We start from the raw sequence: 19887 nt of genomic DNA, 5'->3' as shown, positions 1-19887 counted from the left end.
TTGCTAGGTGACGTCAGGTCATCCGAGTTATAAAGGAAAGCAGGTGACGCCATTATCTCAGTTTTACTTGCCTTAACCAACCAAAGCAGTCCAATTTTAATAATTATTAGTAGTCCTGGGGTCAGAGACCCCCATAGAAATATGTGTCTCTCTCTCTAAGGAGAGCAGATATCAGGGGGAAGAAGGGAGGGAATGCATGACTGCAGCAGTGAACACATTCAAACATCTACATTTATGGTAAGTGTACACAACTGTACTATGTTCTTCATGGTTCACTGCTGCAGTCCTAACCATTGGGAAGATTCCCAAAGCTGAGGAGAAGGGTGGAAGGTTGACACTAAGTTAAGATTGGGTGAGCATGCCCTACAGAATTGCAGAGGCAAACCCAGACCTGAAATAGGTTCAGATGGTAATGTTTGGTGAAGGTGTGGACTGAAGTCCATGTGGTAGCTTCCAGGATGTCTTGGTGGGTACCCTTCTAAGGAATGCTGTGGAAGTAGTGGTTGCCCTAGTGGAATGGGTTCTGATGATCCTAGGGAGTGGTTTTCCATGTAAGGAGTAGCAAAACTGGATGAAGTGTGCTATCTATTTGGAAATGGTCTGTTTGGATATTGGTTCCCCCTGTGCTCCAGTTTTAAAGCTGACCAAGAGCTGGTCAGTTTTCCTGAATGTCTTTGTATGACCTAGATAAAATCTGAGTTGCCTGTGCACATCCAAAGAATGCAGTATCTTTGTTCTGAGGGTTAGGGGTGGGCAGGTGGATGGCCTGGTTAAGGTAACATCCAAAACCACCTTTGGCATGAAGGAGGGATTGGTTCTCAGGGAGACCCTGTATGCATTGAAGATGATAAATGGCTCAATGGCCATTAAGGCTTGAAGCTCTGACACTCTCCTGGATGAAGTATTAGCCAGAGAAAGGCAGTCTTCCAAGAGAGGTACTTTAGTTCTGAGGATGCTGCAGGCTCAAAGGGAGGCAGAGTAAGCTTTTCTAAAACATAGTTCAGATCCCAGGCTGGGGTGGGCTGTCATCTGGAAGGCCTGATATTAGAAGCTCCTGTAGGAATTGTTTGATAAGAGGGTTTGAGAACAATGGCTGTTCTGTATCAAAGTGTGCCGAGATAGCAGAGGCATGGATCTTTATGGAGGAGAAGGAGAGACCCTTATTAAGAAACACAGCAAGATAATCTAGAATAAGAGGAATGGAGGGCAGCTGTATGTCTGCCCCTTTGGACTGACTCCAGGAGGCAAATCTTTTCCATTTTCTAGCACAAGAGTTTCTGGTGCTGGGCCTTCTGGCTTCTGTGATGATGTCAAGGACTTGCTTGCCTAGCATAGATTCCTTGTTGGTTTTGGTAGAATAAGCCATGCTGAGAGCTTGAGTGTGTGAAGGTCTGGGTACAGCTTTGTCCCCCCCAACCCCGGGATAGCAGGTAAGTATCAGACGTAGCTGCTAGGGGGGCTGGTGAGATAGTCTGCGAAGCAGTGGGTACCAATGCTGTCTGGGCCAGTCTGGGGCAATGAGTATTGCTCTTGTTTTTTCCTCCCTTATCTTGATTAGTACTTTTGGAATGAGAGGTAGAGGTGGGAATACATACACAAAGAGGGTATTCCAAGGGAAGGTCAGGGCATTGACCTTCCAGGCCAGGTGATGGTACTCCCTAGTGCAAAATTTCTGTACTTGGTAATTTAAATGAGAAGCAAAGAGGTCTCTGTGGATTTGCCATTCATGTGGGTCTAGTATGTTTCTGCTTAGGTGGTCTGCCAAGGTGTTGTTGATGCCCGGTAGGTATTGGGCTATAAGATGCAGTCCCATGGATGAGGCTGCTAGCCACAGGTTCATGGCTAGTCTGCACAGGGGGTAAGATTGAGTCCCTCCCTATTTGCTGATGTACCACATGACTGTGGTGTTGTCTGTTTTTATGAGAACCCCTGGTTTGAGGTAGGGTTTGAAGAATGCCAGAGCATTTTGTACTGCTATCATTTCCTTTTGGTTGATGTGTAAGGATAGTATTTGTACTTCCCAGAGACCTTGGGCGCATTTGCCTTCTAGGTGGATGGTTCCCTTACTGGGATGTGCGGGTAAGCATCCTTTAGGTCTAAGGTGACCATCCAAGCTTTGTTTGGCAGCATTGGTAGAAACTGCTGTAAGGTAAGCATTTGAGTTTTGGGAATACCAGGAAGGTATTGGGAAAGTATAGGTCCAGGAAGGGACGCCAAGTCCCCTCTTTCCTGGGAACAAGGAATAGTCTGGAATAGAATCCTTTTGCAACTTGTTCTGGAGGTACAGGTTCTACTGCCCCTAGGGATATTAGGTTTTGCACTTGTTTTAGTGCTTCTGCCCACTGGTTTGGAGGTGGTCTGGGTACCCTCTTGGAGGTGGTAGTTTTTGGAAATTGAATTTGTACCTCTGAGCAATGACTTTTAAGACCCATTGATCTTTTGTTATAGAGTTCCAATTTTCTCTGCACAGAGATAGCCTTCCTCCCAGCTTTTGGTGTGGTGGAGGGAGGCAGAAATGGGAAAGGTAGTCATTGAGAGTTTTTTCCATACAAGGTTGCTTTTGAACTCCTTGCGCTAGTGTTTGAGGGGGGCCAGTGTTTAGTTCTTTGCTGGCCCTGAGTTTGAGTCCTGGTGGGTGTGTCCCTACGGGTTTTGCCTTGTGCCTGCCTGTTTGGTGCAGGAAAGGACCAGTGTTTAGAGGGAAAATTTCTGTTCAACATAGGAGGTTGTACTTGAAAAAACTAACAGTCTGCATCGATTTTGCTTTGTCTTCCATCTTTTTAAGTACCTCTTCAGTTTTCTGTCCGAACAAGCAGTCTTTGTCAAGAGGTGCAGCCATGACTTTAGCTTTGACATGATCAGGGAGAGGTTGCTCCTTCAGCCCAAGCATGTCTTCTGATAACAGATCTTGTCACTGCTGTCCTGCTAGAAGCTTCTACGGCATCAAATCCACAGTGCAAGGAGTGCTTTGCCACCTGAGATGAAGAGTGCAGTAATTCTGCTACTTCTTTATTGTTGGCAAAATCTGGTAAAGCAGAAATTTCTGTTTTAAAAGTTCCAAAGTGCGCTGTTGATATTTTAACATATGGAACTGACAGTTGAGAGCCCTTATAGTTAAAGTTGCAGAGGTATATACTCTTTTACCCCATCTGTCCAGGGCCCTGGATTCTTTGTCTGAGGGAGTAGGATTCTTTGCAGAGGTAGCTTTAACTCCCTTAGGTCCCTGAGTAATCACCTCTTAATCTGCTATAGGATTTCTGTAGAGGAATTTATGTGAGTCAGGTACCCTGTAGTACCTGTCAGGTTTTCTTGAGGCAGGTGGAAGGGTGTCAGAGGGAAGGCTAGATTCTTGGTAAATATCATCTACCACCTTCAAGATGGGTGGGATGGCCAGAGGCCTGTGCTGGGGTAGGTCCAGAAACTCTCTTAATCTTTTCTTGGATTGAAGGAAATCCATTGATTCCCAATGGAAGTGCTCCCTGAGGGTGCGGAGGGTTTCCCCAAAGGAAAAGTCCTTCAGAGGTGATGCAGAAGGAATAGAGTCTTCTGCATCTCAGTCTTCATAGGCAGTAAGAGGATTTTCCTCTTCAAAAACAGAGGAGTCAGATCTCTCTGAGTCTAAATCCGAATGGATATCTGGAGAAGGTTCCCTTCTCCTTTTGGCTAGAGTGGCCTGATTACCCCGGATGAAAGTGATGAGATCCTCCACCATTTTAAGCATTCTAGTTTGAGGAGGGGAAGGAGTACTGGAATGGAAACTTTTTGCTGTTTTCTTTGGAGTAGCTCTAAGTCTGGCCTGAACAGTATCCCTTGGTGCTGTTGGTGTGTTAGTCAGAAGAGAGGGCGAAGGCTTTGAAGAGAATTCTGAAGTGCGAGCGGTATCCTTAAAAGCCGGTGCCTGCTTAGCGGCTCCAAAACCAAAAGAGGCTGGTTAGATGATGCAGTCATCTGTGGCATACAGGTCTCCGAAAGGGTCTCAGTAGAGGCCTGCGAAGTAATTGAGTCGGGCATCAGGGGCTGCAAATGCACCTCACTGAATTCCGAAGAGCTGACGAGCCTTTTTGCAGTGGTGTCATCGGAAGGCCTGGCCTTATGTGGTCTGTCTCTATCCTTAACTTTATGTTTTTTCAGATGATCTGCGGCTTGCTGACTGACAGACGCCATATCAGTAACTGGGGACTGAAGAAAATAACTGGCTACAAACAGAGCTCTACGACGAATAGTTCTAGCATTAAAGAGGGCACAGAACTGACAGTGGGGTATGTCGTGATCTGGGCCTAAGCAAGTGACGCAGTAAGAATGGAAGTCTCGGTGTGGTATTTGCTTTCCACAGGCGAGACAGTTATTGACTTTTTCTGACACTGGTTAGTGCAAGAAAAAGCAAGGATCCCCAATGGGGTACTTAGCTTTAGACGTTTTCAGATGAAGTTCGAAATCTGTAAACAGCTGACCAGCACTGTTGCGAACTGCTTCTGCTACGGGCTCCATGGCAAGAAAGACTGAGGTAATGGCGGTGCCTGCTCTCCTTTACAGCTAGGATGACCTGACGTCACTCAGCAAGCAACAGCAGCCGACGCACAAAACCTTGACTCTGGTATTCGGACTGACTGAGGGCTACCACAGCATGAATAACCCAATGGTTAGGACAGCAGCAGTGAAACACGAAGAACATCTGGATTGTTATGTGAGGTCAAGATATTTCATCACCTTGACTGTGTAGTGGTACTGACCTAATGATCTGTATGCAGTGAGGCTTTCGTAAATTAGAATACAGGGAGGAGTTGTAGTTAGAAAGTGAAACTAGGCTGTAGTAAGATCAAAGAGAGCTGTTAGGAGACACAACCTTTTGCTGAAGAGGTGGATTTTTAGTGTTGTTTTAAACTGGGCTAGTGATGTAGTGGATGTAATGTTTAGTGGTAGTTCATTCCAGATTTTACCTATATAATTTGAGAAGAGAGAACCTCCTGCTTCATTACTGGATGCATTAATTTTTATCTGGTGTTTAGCAGTGGAGAATAAAGTTGTTAGTTTTATATGGCTGAAGTACTATTTGCAGGGCAGGTGTCGTTTCAGGTTCATGGAGGGTTTTATGGGCTATAATTAACTGGGTGTAGTGAAGGAGTTGCAGAAGTTCAAGCCAGTTAAATTGCTTGCGTGCTATACAATGGTTAGTAGTAGTAGGTAAATTTGTAGTGTATTTGGCAATCTTATTATAACAGGATTCAAGTTTTGCTAGCTCAGATTTTTTTTATATTTGTGAGTATGTGAGCTGCATACAGTAATGTAGAGATTAAGTGAATTTGGGCAATGGCTGTCTTAATATTTTTAGAAAAGTAGTGTTTGTTCCTATACAACATTCCAATTTTTTATGCACTTTCTTTAGTTTGAGAAATGTGAATATCAAATTTTAGTTTGCAATCAATTTCGACACCTAAGAGTTTGGTGTGATCATAAGATTATAAGTTTGTTTTTTGGGGGGTTTAATATTAGTTGAGCATTTGTGAGCCAGGACTTGACTGCTAAAAAGGATTCTAATGTTAGTTTTGAAGGTCTTTAAGTGAGGTGGCAGCACATATCACAGTTGAGTCATCTGCATATTGGATGAGAGGGGCTTGTGGGATTGACATGTGGAGGTTATTTGTGAATATTGAGAATAGTAGTAGACCTAAGTTAGAGACTTGAGGGACTCCTAGGGTCACTGGCAGTAGGGGTGATAAAGTCTGTTGCCAAGAAACTGCTTGCTGGCGTTCAGTAAGGTAATCCTGGAACCAAGCAAGGATAGAATTACAAAAGTTTAGTTCCAACAGGGCATTCAGAAGTTTCGTATGAGAAACCATATCAAAGGTTTTTGATATGTTAAAGAAGATAGGGGATATATAATAATTGTTGTTCCTGTGATACTTGACAGTATTGGTAAATGATGTTAGAGCAGTTGATATGCTATGAAATGATCGAAAGCCATGCTGAATGTTTGTTAGTATACAGATAATCATTAACTTACATGTGAATGACCTTCTCTAGTATTTCAGACATTGGTGATAGTATTGCGATTGGACAGTAATTAGACAGATCTGTTGAAGAGCCACCTTTGTGTAGAGGTATTACATATGAGGTTTTCCAAATGAGAATGACTGGTTGTTCAGCTATGGATTTATCGATAAGAATTGATATAGGATAATCTATTTCATCTGCTGTTTTAGGAACTCAGCAGGAAAATTGTCTGCAGCTAATATAGAGGGTTTTAGCTTTTTAAGCAGTTTTTTTTATTCTATCAGTGGCTACAGGTTGCAGGGAGAAGGGTGATGTAATATTGGGAGAGGAAATGGTGTTTTTGATAGGTGAGGGGGTTTGATTGTTGGACAGTGCTAAGATGGTTTCAGTGAACTATTTATTAAATGTTGTAGTGACACTGTCTGAGCTATTTGTAGTTGGGGGGGGGGGGTGCACTGATTTTGCCTGGTTGAAGAATATTATTTATTGCTGTCCAGAATGTTTGTGGATTATTATGGTCCTTTAATTGAATTTCAGTGTATTAATTTATTTTGTCTAGTTTAATTTGCCTTTTTGCTTTATTTCTAAGTTCTCAGTAGGTTTGTAGAGTAGGTAAGGACCTTGTTTTATTCCAAGTTGCACAGGCCTTGTCTCTCTATTTAAGCAGTGAATGGGTTTCTTTTGTTAACCATGGGGCATAGTTAGATTTAACAAGTATGCATCTGCTGGGGGACTGAGAGTTTAGGATGGATAGGAAGGTGAAGTTGAAGTAGTCAATAGCTTCTTGTAGGAGGTAGCAGTTTCAGTGGTGCCCAGTTACAGTGGTTGAGTATATCTAGAAGGTTAATGGGGTTCAGGTATTTTTTGTTTCTTATTTATTTAAGTGTGGCTTGTTTTGATAGGTTGGTTCATTTCCTAATTAAATAGGCAGGGAAGTGATCACTAAGACTATCTGGTAGACAACCAGACTAGGAATACAAGACTGGCCTAATTGTTAGTATCCAGTCTAGAGAGGAGTGTTTGTTGGATGGCTTATTAAACCTAGTGGGTGACTGGATAAGTTGGGTGAAGCCGTGCAGATTAATGCAATGTTTGAGGTTTGGGGAGTTGCATCTAACCAGTCTACAGTGAAGTCGCCCTTAATGATAGTTTCCTGAGGTAATGTTTTACTGCAACAGTGTAATACATTTTCTAGTGTCTGGATATTATCCCCTGGTGGCATATAGATACCTAATATACAAATATGTTTCTTGGGGTTAATGTTTATTTTGGCACATACTACTTCAGCATCATTAACATTCAGTGTTTTTTCATCTATTGTTTCTATAGAGAGGTGTTTTATAAATAGTGCAACACCTCCTCCTTTTACTAAATCTGTCAGTACGTATGACAGTATATCCTGGTGGTAGTATTTTGTTGCTGGGGGTACGAGGTTTTAGCCAGGTTTCGACAAGAAGTACAATATCAGGGAAGTAAAGGGAGAGGTTAGCATGAAGTTCATAGATTATATTGTTGACACTCCTTATATTAATATTTAATAGAAGAATATCAGATTTGTCCTTAAGAGGGACAATTGTGGCTTGTATGTCATTTTGTGAGGTTGAGTTGTGTAGTTCACAGGCTGGGCCAGGGTGTGGGTGTATGTCCCCACTAAGAGTTAGTTTGAACGCTAGGTTGACTAGAATTTTCAAGAGTTTGACTATGTGTTTGTCATATTTCTGGGAGATGCTAGGAATGTTTGTGTGAGAAGCAAGGGAAAAATTGTGTGTGGCATAGAGTTGAGTTATTGAAGACAGAGCTACATATGGGAAAGTTTACTGACCTGGGTGTTAAGGGGTAGTTATTAGGAGTGGAAGGGGAAGGTTTGTATACTGTAGTATGGTAAGAGGTATTATACACTGCTAATGATAACAGAATCAGAGTGGTGGTCAGTAGGTGCAACTGGGTCTTGTACTTTACAGAGGGTTGGAAGATTTTGGTTTTGTTTGATATTTGAGGGCTTTTAATGATAGGCATTGTACCTAACTTGGTTTAGGTGAGGGTATGTTGGCTGTAGTGATAACTGGAGTGGGAGGGGTGTATGGAAATAGTTTTGAGGTGGAGAGTAGCAAGTACTTGTGAAGATCTGCATCTTTTTTGTTCTACCCATGTACTCATGTTAGCCTGAAGCAGATACTGCCTCAAGATGCTGAGTTTTACATTCATAGGCAGGGTCAGAATCTTTAACCGGGTGTACCTCACACAACTGTGCACACAGCAGCTGCCCTGGCATGAGTGTCTACAGCTTCACACCCACAATTTATGAACCTTCTTCCCACTGTGCTGCGTTACATGAGCTTACCAATTCTGTTCCTCAGCACCTAATACTTTATCTTGAATAATTTCTTCTGTCTGTCTCAGGATGTCACCCTGGAATTAGACCATAGGCAACATATGGCCCCAGACAACTAGAGTGGAAATGGTATACATCTTCTTGCCAAACCTAACAAGGATCCTCCTTTTTCTGTCATCACAGTATTCAGTGCAGAAGCCAGTTTAGATTAGTTGGCTATATCCAAGGAGAAAACAACTGGGTCAATGACAGGGTTCTTGCAGAAATGCTTACGGTAGTCCTGCACAATAAAACATCCACCACTTTTTTTAGGTGTAGAAGTGATAGCCCTCTTCAAGGAATACAACCACCGAAACATCCTCAAATGGTTGTCTAATCCATGGAGACAAGTAAGGGCATTGGTTTCTCAATCCTAAAATTTCAAAGTATCTTTTTTGTGCAGCACTATATTCCTTTATCCCCCCCCCCCCCCGCACGCACATAAATGCATGAAATGCTGTCTCTCATTATTGTCAACACTTTGATAAACTAAGCATCCTCATAGGAAACTGCACAGAAAAAGTGAGTTCCCAATGTGGGATGTCTCCTCCTATTCTGCGGTAGAGCCATGTAGGTGAGGGGAGAAGGGTTAGAACAAAGACCAAGGAAGCTTCTGCAAGTCAACCAGATCATCTTTTCAAAGCAACATTTGCAATCAAAGGGAACTATGGCTGGATCTTCAAGTTGTTACCTACAAGACAGGAGAGATCAGACTCAGTCTCTCTCTCTAACACCAGGAAGAGTAGTGACCCAGAAAGAAAGCAGTCGGAATGTAGCAGAGGCCCTAGGAAGAAATACCACCAAAGCAGTGGGAATAGGAGGCTCAGATACCTGGAACAGAGGCTGTATAATCAAAGGAATAGAAGACTGACTTTGTGAACCAACTGTTGGTACATGAGAACTTGTTTCTAGCTGTGGCACAGTTGTAATTTCTAAGATGCATGAACGGAGCCTAAAGCAGGCAGACCACTGTTTCCAAAAAAGGAAATGGCACAGGCAGAGCTGAAGTCAAACTAAGGTCCTAGGCTAGAAAAATGTGGATCTGACCAGACCTGACACATGCAGATCTCAGCAGGCCTAGTGGAACTCAGAAGGCATCAGCACCCTGCCCACTTCCTTTATACCACATTCTTTCTTCTGCTCTTTTCATTTTTTTAGCTTCATTTTTTTTTTTAGGGGAACAGCTTCTGGACAGCACACTAGGCGTATACTTGCTCTTGGGTTTGCCAAACCTGCAAAAGCTTGATCTAAAAATGTCATAAGATTTTAGCCCTCCTAAACATCTTTTGTGTTCAAGAAACTCCACCAAGCAAACACTGGAGACCTTTTGGAGCTTTGTGGGGAATGTGACTATTTTAAGGAACATTTTTATAATTTTTCCAGGGACCTCATGTTACTCAGGGGGAAAAAAAAGTTTAATCAACCAAATGTCAAATACAATCCAAAACCAAAAAACACATCCAAGTGTACTCGTCTTTCTGAATAAATTCTAGGCCTAGAACTACTGATAAACTCACAAAATCGTGTACCACTACACTAAACAAACATAACCTTCAATGGTAAAAAAATAAACGGAAGGTGACAGGATAATCTCTCTGAGTTCCAGCTGATGTCATGGGTATGGGAAGTAACCTAAGGCTGGGTGAGGGATGTCAACATTGCTTTGGAATGCTGCCAGGAGCAGAAATCCACTTGTGTCTAATTTCCCATTATTTAGAATATGACATCTGTGACTCCAACGGTACTTGTACATTTGTATCCTCATTATTGTGAATAATGAGGACAAACAGCAATGTATGAAGAACCACCCCTTCAAATTGAAACACACACTTTGCTGTTATCTTTGTCCTGAGATGTGCTCAATACTCTTCATGCAAATGCAATTTGTATGTTGTAATAATGCTTAATATAAGTGTTTCTAGCTTTAAAAAATATATATATAATTCTTTAGATAGACTATCTGGAAACAAGAAACATTTGTTTTATAGTTGCAGGAGTTAAAAAAAACACTGAGTGCCAACAAGCATAATCTGTTTTTTTTTTTTTTTTTTTTTTTTACTTGCTCATACTTTACCTGACTGAACTGCAAAGGTTCTGACTCTGTACCCATTTGAAAACCCAGGGATTTGTCACAATGTAGCTACTAGCCGGGGTTTAGATTACATTTCTAAAAATCCAATAATAGGGAAGTGGGCAATAAAGCAAGAAAATATGTGTTTAGGTTCCAGTTCTCAAATGGTGAAAGACGCACAGTGAAACAACAGACTAAGTTATTTTTTTCACTTACTGGTAGATACTACAGTATTATACAATGGCTCCATATTACTATTCGAAAACGTGCAAGCTGATTGGCCCAGCCCAACCACTGTGCCCGTTCCCACAATATATCAATGGAAAAAGGTCCAGTCACCCAGACTATTTTCCGTTGGTATAAAGTGTCCTAAAACTTTTTTTTTTTTTTTTTTTTTTTTTTAAAGAGAGAGAGAGAGAGAAATGGAGCAATGGAGAGTTTCTTTTCTCCACTGCTTCCATTTCAAAGCACTGATGTACTGGGTATGAGTGGGAACGCAAGTCCCATACGCATGCGCAGTACATCAAAACAAAGAAGCAGTACACCACAACCGGCGGAAGAACAGTAATCCGCCATTATACAAAGACATTATTTAAGAAAAATAAGTATTTTTTTTTCTTAAATAATGTCATTGTATAATAGCAATAACCAACTCCGTGGTCGTGGTATACTGAGGATTTACCCACAGTTGCCTTTGTTTAATCACTCAGGGATCACCCTTGTGATTAAACTATGGGTAAATCTTCAATATACCAAACCACATCGTCGGTTATAGCTTTAGTAATACAGGGCAGGGAAATTCTGAGATACAAATATTTGTTTCCGTGTTTTGTTGTTAATTTCAGGATATTTAAAACTTTCTTGTCTCCTCATGCACCTTAATATTAGCACCTTTATCACCATATGTTTAAAACAAATGAACAATACTAAATATAGGCAAAGGTAATGTTAATGAATAGAAAGTGATGGATTTCACAGAAGTTTTCAAGCCCCCAGTGCTGTCTGCAAAAATTTCTTCTACGTGAGGCAACAAGATTCCCTATACTACTATAAATTCTTGATTACCAAAATCCCAGCCCAGCTTACTGAACCTAACGCACTTAAACACAATAGTCTTAAAACCTAAAATACTGGAATGAAGAAATGATCTACATATGTGTGTGCGTAAATGTAAATATATAAATACATTTATATATATATATATATATATATATATATATATATATATATATATATATATGTGTATATAAACTATATACTTTTTGATAGACTGATTATTTATTTATTCACTCAAAAATATACAGGAGATTCATGGATAAAGGAGTACTTATGGATGTATAAGACAGATCCTACACTGATCAACTGCATTACAGTGGCCATGAAACACTGGCAAACCACTTAACAATTAAGCCATGACAAAGTCAACTTATTGTTCCAGGGATATAAACTCAGAAATTTAAAGGGGAATATTCCAGGGTGATTGCTCGTCACAGTTGCTGTTTTGTCTCGCTCTTAAACCATTACGTTGTTTAATTAACAGATTAGGTCTGCGTTATAATTTGGTTCCCAGAAAACAAACTTGCTTAAAGATTTCTCATCTACTTTTTGTGGATGACTTAAAACTATGTAGTTCATCAGATGTATGAAAGCACAACTGCAAGTAGCTAACACTTTCTCAGATGATATAAAAATGATATTAAGTCTTGATAAATGTGTGAAAACAGCAATTAAAGCAGGAAAGTTGCAAGAAAATATTGATCTGGGACAGGAATGGGATATAAAGGTACTTGAGCAGGAAGGAGTGTATAAATATTTGGGAAATGATGAAGTGGTAATAAAACAAACAAATGTGAATAAAACTCAGTAAGGAATAATTCAGAAGACAAAAACTAACACTGAAAACAGCCTTGACATCTACGAATACAGTCCAAGCTATTATCCAATTTGCTCTTCCTGTTTTTTAATTTACAGTTTTGGTGTGATTGACTGGTCCCAAAAGGTATTGGATAAGTTAGACAGAAAAACAAGAAAAATGCTTCACACTTACCAAACGATATACAAAAATCAGTGTATACCAAGATTATATATCCCTCGCTCTGAAGAGGCATGTGCCTCCATGAAATTGATTTCATGTATAGATCTGCAGTTCTGGGACTGCATACATATTTGCTGGCTTCATCACACTCAAATATAGTAAATGTTTTGAAAAAATAAGGAGGGGGAGAGTCTAAGATGACCTCTCTGCTTAGCAGAAGCATTCTCGTGGCAAGTAGGAATGGAAATCAATCCAGAAGTAGACAAAAATCAGAGAGCAACTGAATGTACCAAAAAATCAAAAGAAAGAATATAAGGAGAAAGATCAGATGAGAAGGAAAAACGTGGAAAAGTCATAAATATAGTGGCAAGTATAGAGATCACCTAGAACAACCTCATGTTGGTCAGTATTTAATACAGGAATGGTTAAGGAGAGGTAAGTTAAAATCAAAGGATGAATGGTTAACAATGGCAGCAAAGGATAGTGGACTACACAGAAGTTGGTTTATAAAGTCCTTTGAACATGTGGCAGAAACAGACAAATGTAGGTTCTGTAAAAAAAAAGAACTGGAAACAGTTGCACACCTTGTTGCTGGGTGCAACACACTCATAGCAGAAGGACTGTGCACTGAAAGGTACAATAATGTGGGAAGACTGTTGCACTTGGGATTATGAAAACACTACAATATAGCAGTAACTGAGAAGCCTTGGAAACATGAACCACAAAGCATTATAGAGAATGATGAAGTGTACATCACAAGGGATCACCCTTTACCAACAATTAAAAAAATTGATGCAAGAAAACCAGATATAGCAGTTCATGAAAAAAAGACAAACAGGACTGATCATTGCAACTGCTACACCCAGCGATTACAGTGTCTCACTTAGAGAGAGAGAGACACATAATCATAAAATACCAGGATTCACAGACAGAAAAAAGAGCAATGTGGACGAAAGATACCCAGACAGCTCTAACTGTAGTAGGAGCAATGGGTCTAATAAAAAAATAATCTACAGTCAAATTTAGACATGCTACCAATACATGTTAAGTCCAAATGAACTGCAGAAGGAGTCAGTTCTGGGTACAACTTGGGTGCTGCAAAGAGCACTTTTGACTAACATCAGAGATTGAAACAATATTAATTTCATGAACTTTAATTATACCCTGACTTTGGAATGGGGTCCATTCCCATCATTGTATTAAAAACCCCAAAGACTTGGAGAAATTAAACTGAGATTCATATACAGTTCAGGCTTTGACCCAGCACCAAACCCATATACTACTTATACTCTTAACAGAATGCTTGCACAATAACCTCAGGTAATGGTCAAATCCCACCTCCAAAATACACTGGCAAAATAAAACAGACCTTCCAGGATGCAATTAAATAACACAATCCTATCTGCACCTTCACACAACCCTACATACAGCACAGAAAAAAGAAGTTAAATTCAAACTTATTTGCAAAATTTTCCCTCAGAACATCACATTGTATTCTTGGCCTTTGGGAAACAATTGGGCCATTTACTGACAAAAATAGTCTGTGCAAATTCTGAGCGAGAAACATTTTTAGCAGTATGAAGCTCTCCATTCAGCTGAGATGTGTAGTCACATAGGTTACTGAAGATACTGCAGTGAATGAAAAAAAAATCTTGGCTAAGTTTACTAAGTGCCATATGTCACAAAAATGTTTATTAAGAATATTAGTTAAAAATCTTGTTTTATCTTTCAAATGAAAATCATTGCCCTGTGGCTACAAAACATTTTAGCATATTCTTGCTGCAATATGTTTGTTTAGCAGGCACTGTTCCCTCTGAAATGAAGTTTTGAAGCACATATCCTGAATTACATCTTTTTACATACCTATACATGAAAAGAAAAGGATACAAGAAGTAGAAAAATGAGTGATTTACACTTTGTTTTGTCTTTCTATGACCAATAGCCAAACATGACTTACGTTTTGCAAATCCGTCTCCTGGATATATGTATCTGTTATAAACATCCATAATATAGACTTTGTTATCATCCATGAAATCTCGCTCATGTCCATTTCCCTAAACAAAGAAACAATTATTTATTTCACTTCTTTAATACATGCATCAGTGATTTTTTTTCCTTACGCAATACTTCTCAACTCCTACTTACATTTGAGCGAAGCCTCCTGGTACATCTGCTGCCAACTCCTATTGACGCCTCTAGGCGCCAATGTTGCTTGTTCATATTTGCATCAATAATTCCAAAACCATGCTATGTGAAAAAATTAAGATTCCTTCTTAAAGCTTACACAATGGCAATCTCAACTGCATTAATATTTGGCCTCTGTCTACTGCAGTTAAATAGATATATGTTGTTTTTATGATACTAATTTATACAGATATAATTTTCACATTTTTCTAAATATCTCAACAACCAAGTAAAACAGACAGAACTCTTTTGCCTCATATGAAAGCTCTCAGCTAAATAAATATAATGCTGCTGACAGTGTGTGTGCAACTTGAGTAGTTGCTAAGATATAGTAAGTTGTTTACAAAATATTACACACAATATTTACTGTGTTTCCTGTGAATTATAAAATTCAGCTTAAGATCTTAAAATAGTTTGTGCTGAAGAGTCTGTCATTTATACTTCTTTCATAACTCCCATGGTTCCAGAGATATGAAAAAGAAGTTATATTCTTACCATAATGCTCCATGTGTGTTGTCCATCTCGTCCTTTATTCTCATGTGTGGGTCAGATCTGATATTTCAGAAACGTCTTGGCAATACTCCAGCTCAAGATCTTCAGCAAAGCTTGTGAGCCTCAATATTTACCCATAATGCATTCCCCTAGTTACCTCAGATCTTGTTTGCCCTCCAGCAGCACATAAAAGAATTCCCATGGTAACAATTTGCTGATGTATAGAAAAATGGACATAACTGCAGTTATAAAATTAGAAGCAGGCTGAGAAGGGTATATTCTCTGAGGCTATACGGCTCTGCTGAATACCTGTTTGTGAACTAGTCTACCAGGAGTATAGGCAGGGGGTGGTGGGAGGGCTGTCAGAATAAAGGACGAGATGGACAACACACATGGAACGTTACAGTAAGAACAGAACTTCTTTGTGTGTTGTTGTCAATCTTGCCTTTATTGTCACATGTGGGATGGCGTCCCAAGCAATAAAATGCTTGGGAGAATATTCCTCAGAACCATAGACTCAAAGAAGGCTCTACTCCTACAGGCCAAATGAGTAATGAATGTATGAGCTCTTGCCCAAGTATCCGCTGCACAAATAGTATCCAATGGTAGTCTAGCCTGAAAAGCAGCAGACGTGGCCAGAGATCTAGTGGAATGAGCTTTATGAACATTATGGAGGTGTTTCTTTTTAGAATTGTAAATGTGGGATATGCATGATGAAAGCCATCTGGATAATGTGACTTTTGAAACTGGCTTTCCTTGTATCAGAATATGAAATGAAAAGCTGGTCTGCTTTCCTGAATTCTGAAGTTCTGAGAAAATATAAATGTAATGGTATATGAACGTCTAGGAGATTCAAGGAATACTACCCTTTGTTTTGAAATATGGGAAAGAAAACTGGTAGGTCTATTGATTGGTTAAGGGTATTTTCTGACACAACCTTGGGTAGAAAGGATGGATTAGTGAGCAACAACACCCTATCTTTGTGAAAGAATAGGTAAGGAGGTTTTAAAAGGGACAAGGCCTGCAATTCGGGCACCCTTCTGGCTGAAGTAATTGCTACCAAAAACAGGGTTTTCCATGAGAGATATTTCATATCACATGAAGCTGAGGGCTCAAAAGGGGGAAAAATAATGTTGGATAAGATGACATTTAGATCCCAAGGGGGCATCGGTTGTTTGTATGGAGGCCTTAGCATAACAGTGCCTTTCAAGAAGGCTTTGCAAAGTTTATGTGACATGATGGGGCAGTCATGTTCTCCTATATGAAAATTAGAGACTGCAGCTAGTTGAACTTTAACTGAGGCTGCCACTGCTCCATCACTGAAGATTTCAGACAAAAACTGTAACCCATAATGAACTGATGCTGTAAAGGGATCTATCTTTTTACAGATTGCCTATATGACAAACTTCTTCTATTTGCTTCTGTAAAGCTTCCAAGTTTTACAGGATGATAAAATAATATGTTTGACAGGAGAGGAGAAGAATGGAAACCTGGCAATTAGGGGAAACTGGAGCATCCAAGCTGTCAATTTCAGTGTGTGTAGGCTGGGATGAAACATCCCTGATGGGTGTGTCAGACGGTCCGGAGCTGGGTCCAGAATCCAGGGTTCGTCCCGGAGATGAGGCTGAAGGAAGGGAAATCAGATTTGATACGGCCAGTAGGGGGCAATTAAGATAACGGTGGTCTCCAACAAACTTGCTTTCTGTAGGAATTTTGGAATCAGAGGAATTGGAAGAAAGGCATAAAGAAGTCCCTGGGGCCAATCGTGAACAACGCATCACTTGGTGACTCCACCTTTGGAAGGATCAGGGCAAAGTAGTTGCTGCATTTGGCATTATTGGGTGATACAAAAAGATCGCAGCAAGGCTGGCCCCATTTGCGGAAGATCACTTCTGTTACAATTTGACTGAGGGTCACTGGTGTGACCACAGAATGGCTCTGCTCAGCTTGTCCTCAATGATGTTGGATTTCCCCAAAATGTGCGTTGCTATTAGAAAGTGGTTGGAGGCTATCACCGAATGCCATACCCCAAGAGCTTCTCAACAAAGTGGGTACGATCTGGTTCCCCCTTGTTTGTTGATATACCAAACTACAGACATGTTGTCCATTTGAATTGCAATTGTTCCTAAAGGAAGAGAGTCCCGGAATGCTTGCAACACTAGAAGCACTGCTCTCATCTCTAGGACATTTATATGCAAGTGAGCCTTGTGATCTTGCCAGATGCCTTGAACCATCTTCCTGAGAAAATGCCCCGCCTACCCTATCTGGGAAATGTCCATGGTCTGCCAGATGCCTTGAACCATCTTCCTGAGAAAATGCCCCGCCTACCCTATCTGGGAAATGTCCATGGTCGCTGCAGTTAGGGATTGTGGAAGAATAAAGGGACGTCCTTGGAGTACTGACGATGAGTGGACCCACCACTGAAGGTCTTTCTTGCAGGCACTGGTTATCATGATCTTGTTAGACAGTGGAAGCTCCAAGACTGACCACTGAGCAAACAGCATCCACTGGAGAACCATCAGGTAAAGGCGAGCTAGGGGAATTAGTACAATGGAAGCAGCCATTTTTTCCTAGGATCAGAAGCACTAGTCTTGCAGTGGCTTTGGACTTCTTTATAAGAACTTTGATGAGAAGATGGAGGTCGTCTGCTCTGTCTTGTGAAAGACTTGCTAACTGAGTGGTACTGTTTATCTCTGCTCTTATGAACAGTAGGGTTTGCAATGGTTCTAGCACAGATAATTCACAGTAATGTCCAGGGAGGAGCAGAGTTGAAGGACATTATCTCTTCACTAGAGTAAGTGATGTCTGGTTGGGGAAGTTGTGAGCCAGTCGTCCAAGTATGGAAACACACGGATTCCTTTCTGTCTCAGGTGAGCGATATTACTGCCATGTATTTGGTGAACACTCTGGGGGCTTTAGTAAGAGCAAAGGGAAGAACTCGAAACTGGAAGTGACTGGCTCCTAGCCGGAAGCTCAAAAACCTCCTGGACTACCTGTCCTTTAGAATATGGTAGTACACGTTCTGCAGGTCTACAAAGCACATCCAATTGTCTATTTCTAGAATGGAAGTATCGACTGCAGTGTTACTATCCAGAACCTGTTTTCTTTATTGATTTGTTCAAATGGCTGAGATCCAGGATGGGTCCAGTCCCCTGTTTTTTTTGGAACTGAAAAGAATTTTGGGTAAGTTCTAGATTTTCTCTGGCCTGCGGGGACTTCTTAGATGAGTCTTTTTCCTAGCAACTTTTGGATTTCTATAGTTGCTTGTTCCGTTTGAGTGGAACATCTGGAACCACTTAGTTTCTAGGAATACGAAGGGAAAAAATGTTGTATCCTCTGGATATTATGTCCTGCACCTATCGTCATTTGTTATCTTTAGCCAGGTTTCTTGGTGCAGGAACAATCACTCCCTGACTGCCTCCAGAGTACGAGCAAGTGGGCACTACTACAGGAGCGATGGAAGGGTTTCCCAAGAAAGATTCTCTGGAGCCTTGGTTTTGAGGGCCTCCTCTGCCGTGAGGGTGGCATCTTTCATTATTGCTTCCCCTCTGTTTCTGGGGGAACTTTCACCCTGTGTGTCTTAGTAAGACCTCGGAGATTTTCTGAATCACATCTTCCCACTACCTTTTTGACCTTTGGGAAAGGGTCTAGTAGGAGTGAAAAAACAGACTCTAATGGCAGACAAGGTTTACCCTGTTGTTCACATCTGGTGAGCATTTCCTTCGTTTTAGGCCCAAAAAGGATGAGGTGTTAATGAAGGAAGACTTGAAGGGCTCCACGAAATCGCAAAGACACATCCAGTCCTGCCTCCTAACAGAAATACCTGAGCCTGCTGCCCTACTCGTTCCATCAGTCTCATAAGAAATAAGCTTCATGGATGAGTTTACTACTGAATTCAAGGTAGCAAGCTGAGCATTGACCTTCTCTGCCGCTGCATCAGCTACAGCTCCTTGGAGGGAGTCTGATAATTCTTTAATCAGGTCCTTCTGCAGTCTGGTGAGGTGAGTAAGATAGTTCAGTGACTGCAAAGCAAAGGTCGCTTAAACGAAGATGCGCTTCCCATATCTACCCATGGTCCTAGAGTCCTTATTAGGAGGATGGATAGAGGTACTTACCTCAGAGTTTCTTTCTACTGGCTGCTGCCACGAACATGGTATCAACTCCTACACCTTTTCTAAGAAAACCCTTCTCTTTTGGGGCAGTGATGTATTTGGCCTCCTAGGAGTGGGGTCAGTGGTATCTGGGGTCTCCCACAACTTTTGCAAGATTAATTCCACAAGCTCATCGAAAGGAGGAGTCACCCAAGAAGCTGATGGGCAATATACAAAGGCCTTCAGGAAGATTGACTCCTCAGCCAAAGGGGTGGAGGACTGCCAATCACCTCCCTGTTTTAATAGTTCCAGGATGTCTCAGAAAGAGACATCGTCAGGAGGTGATCATGGGGAACTTTCTGCTTCATCAAGGTCGGTGTCAGATGTGACAGACTCCTCCATTGATTCCGGATACTTTCTCTTGCATGTCCTCTTCTGAGGGACCTCTTCAGTTGGATACTCTGGAGAGGTTTCTGAAGAGGGGACAGTACCCTGAGGTACATCCCAAGGCCTAACATCTCTGCGGACCTGTGGAGAGGGCAAGTGAGAAGACAAAGACATCTCACCTACAGAGGGTGGAAGAACCAAAAAAGATTGTGCCCTAGACTGTGAAGAAGTCAAAGCCCTCCTCATTACCTCAAAAGCAGACTCC

At 41.0% G+C, this 19887-nt stretch overlaps 1 protein-coding gene across 5 annotated transcripts in view; it reads right to left on the bottom strand.

Annotated features, from left to right (window-relative positions):
- The window catches only part of HDAC11 (histone deacetylase 11), a 770405-nt gene that overhangs the window by 86678 nt on the left and 663840 nt on the right, over positions 1-19887 (bottom strand). For all 5 annotated transcript variants that reach the window (XM_044078103.1, XM_044078104.1, XM_044078105.1 and 2 more), the window contains one exon: positions 14426-14522. In XM_044078103.1, the coding sequence (XP_043934038.1) occupies positions 14426-14522 (97 nt within the window). The remainder of the gene's footprint in view (positions 1-14425; positions 14523-19887) is intronic.

The sequence above is a fragment of the Protopterus annectens genome, chromosome 7.part0, assembly GCF_019279795.1.
Source record: "Protopterus annectens isolate FY-2018-M chromosome 7.part0, PAN1.0, whole genome shotgun sequence".
Taxonomy (NCBI): domain Eukaryota; kingdom Metazoa; phylum Chordata; order Ceratodontiformes; family Protopteridae; genus Protopterus; species Protopterus annectens.
The sequence above is the reverse complement of the archived record's forward strand: the minus strand, read 5'-3'. Positions and strand labels throughout refer to the sequence as shown.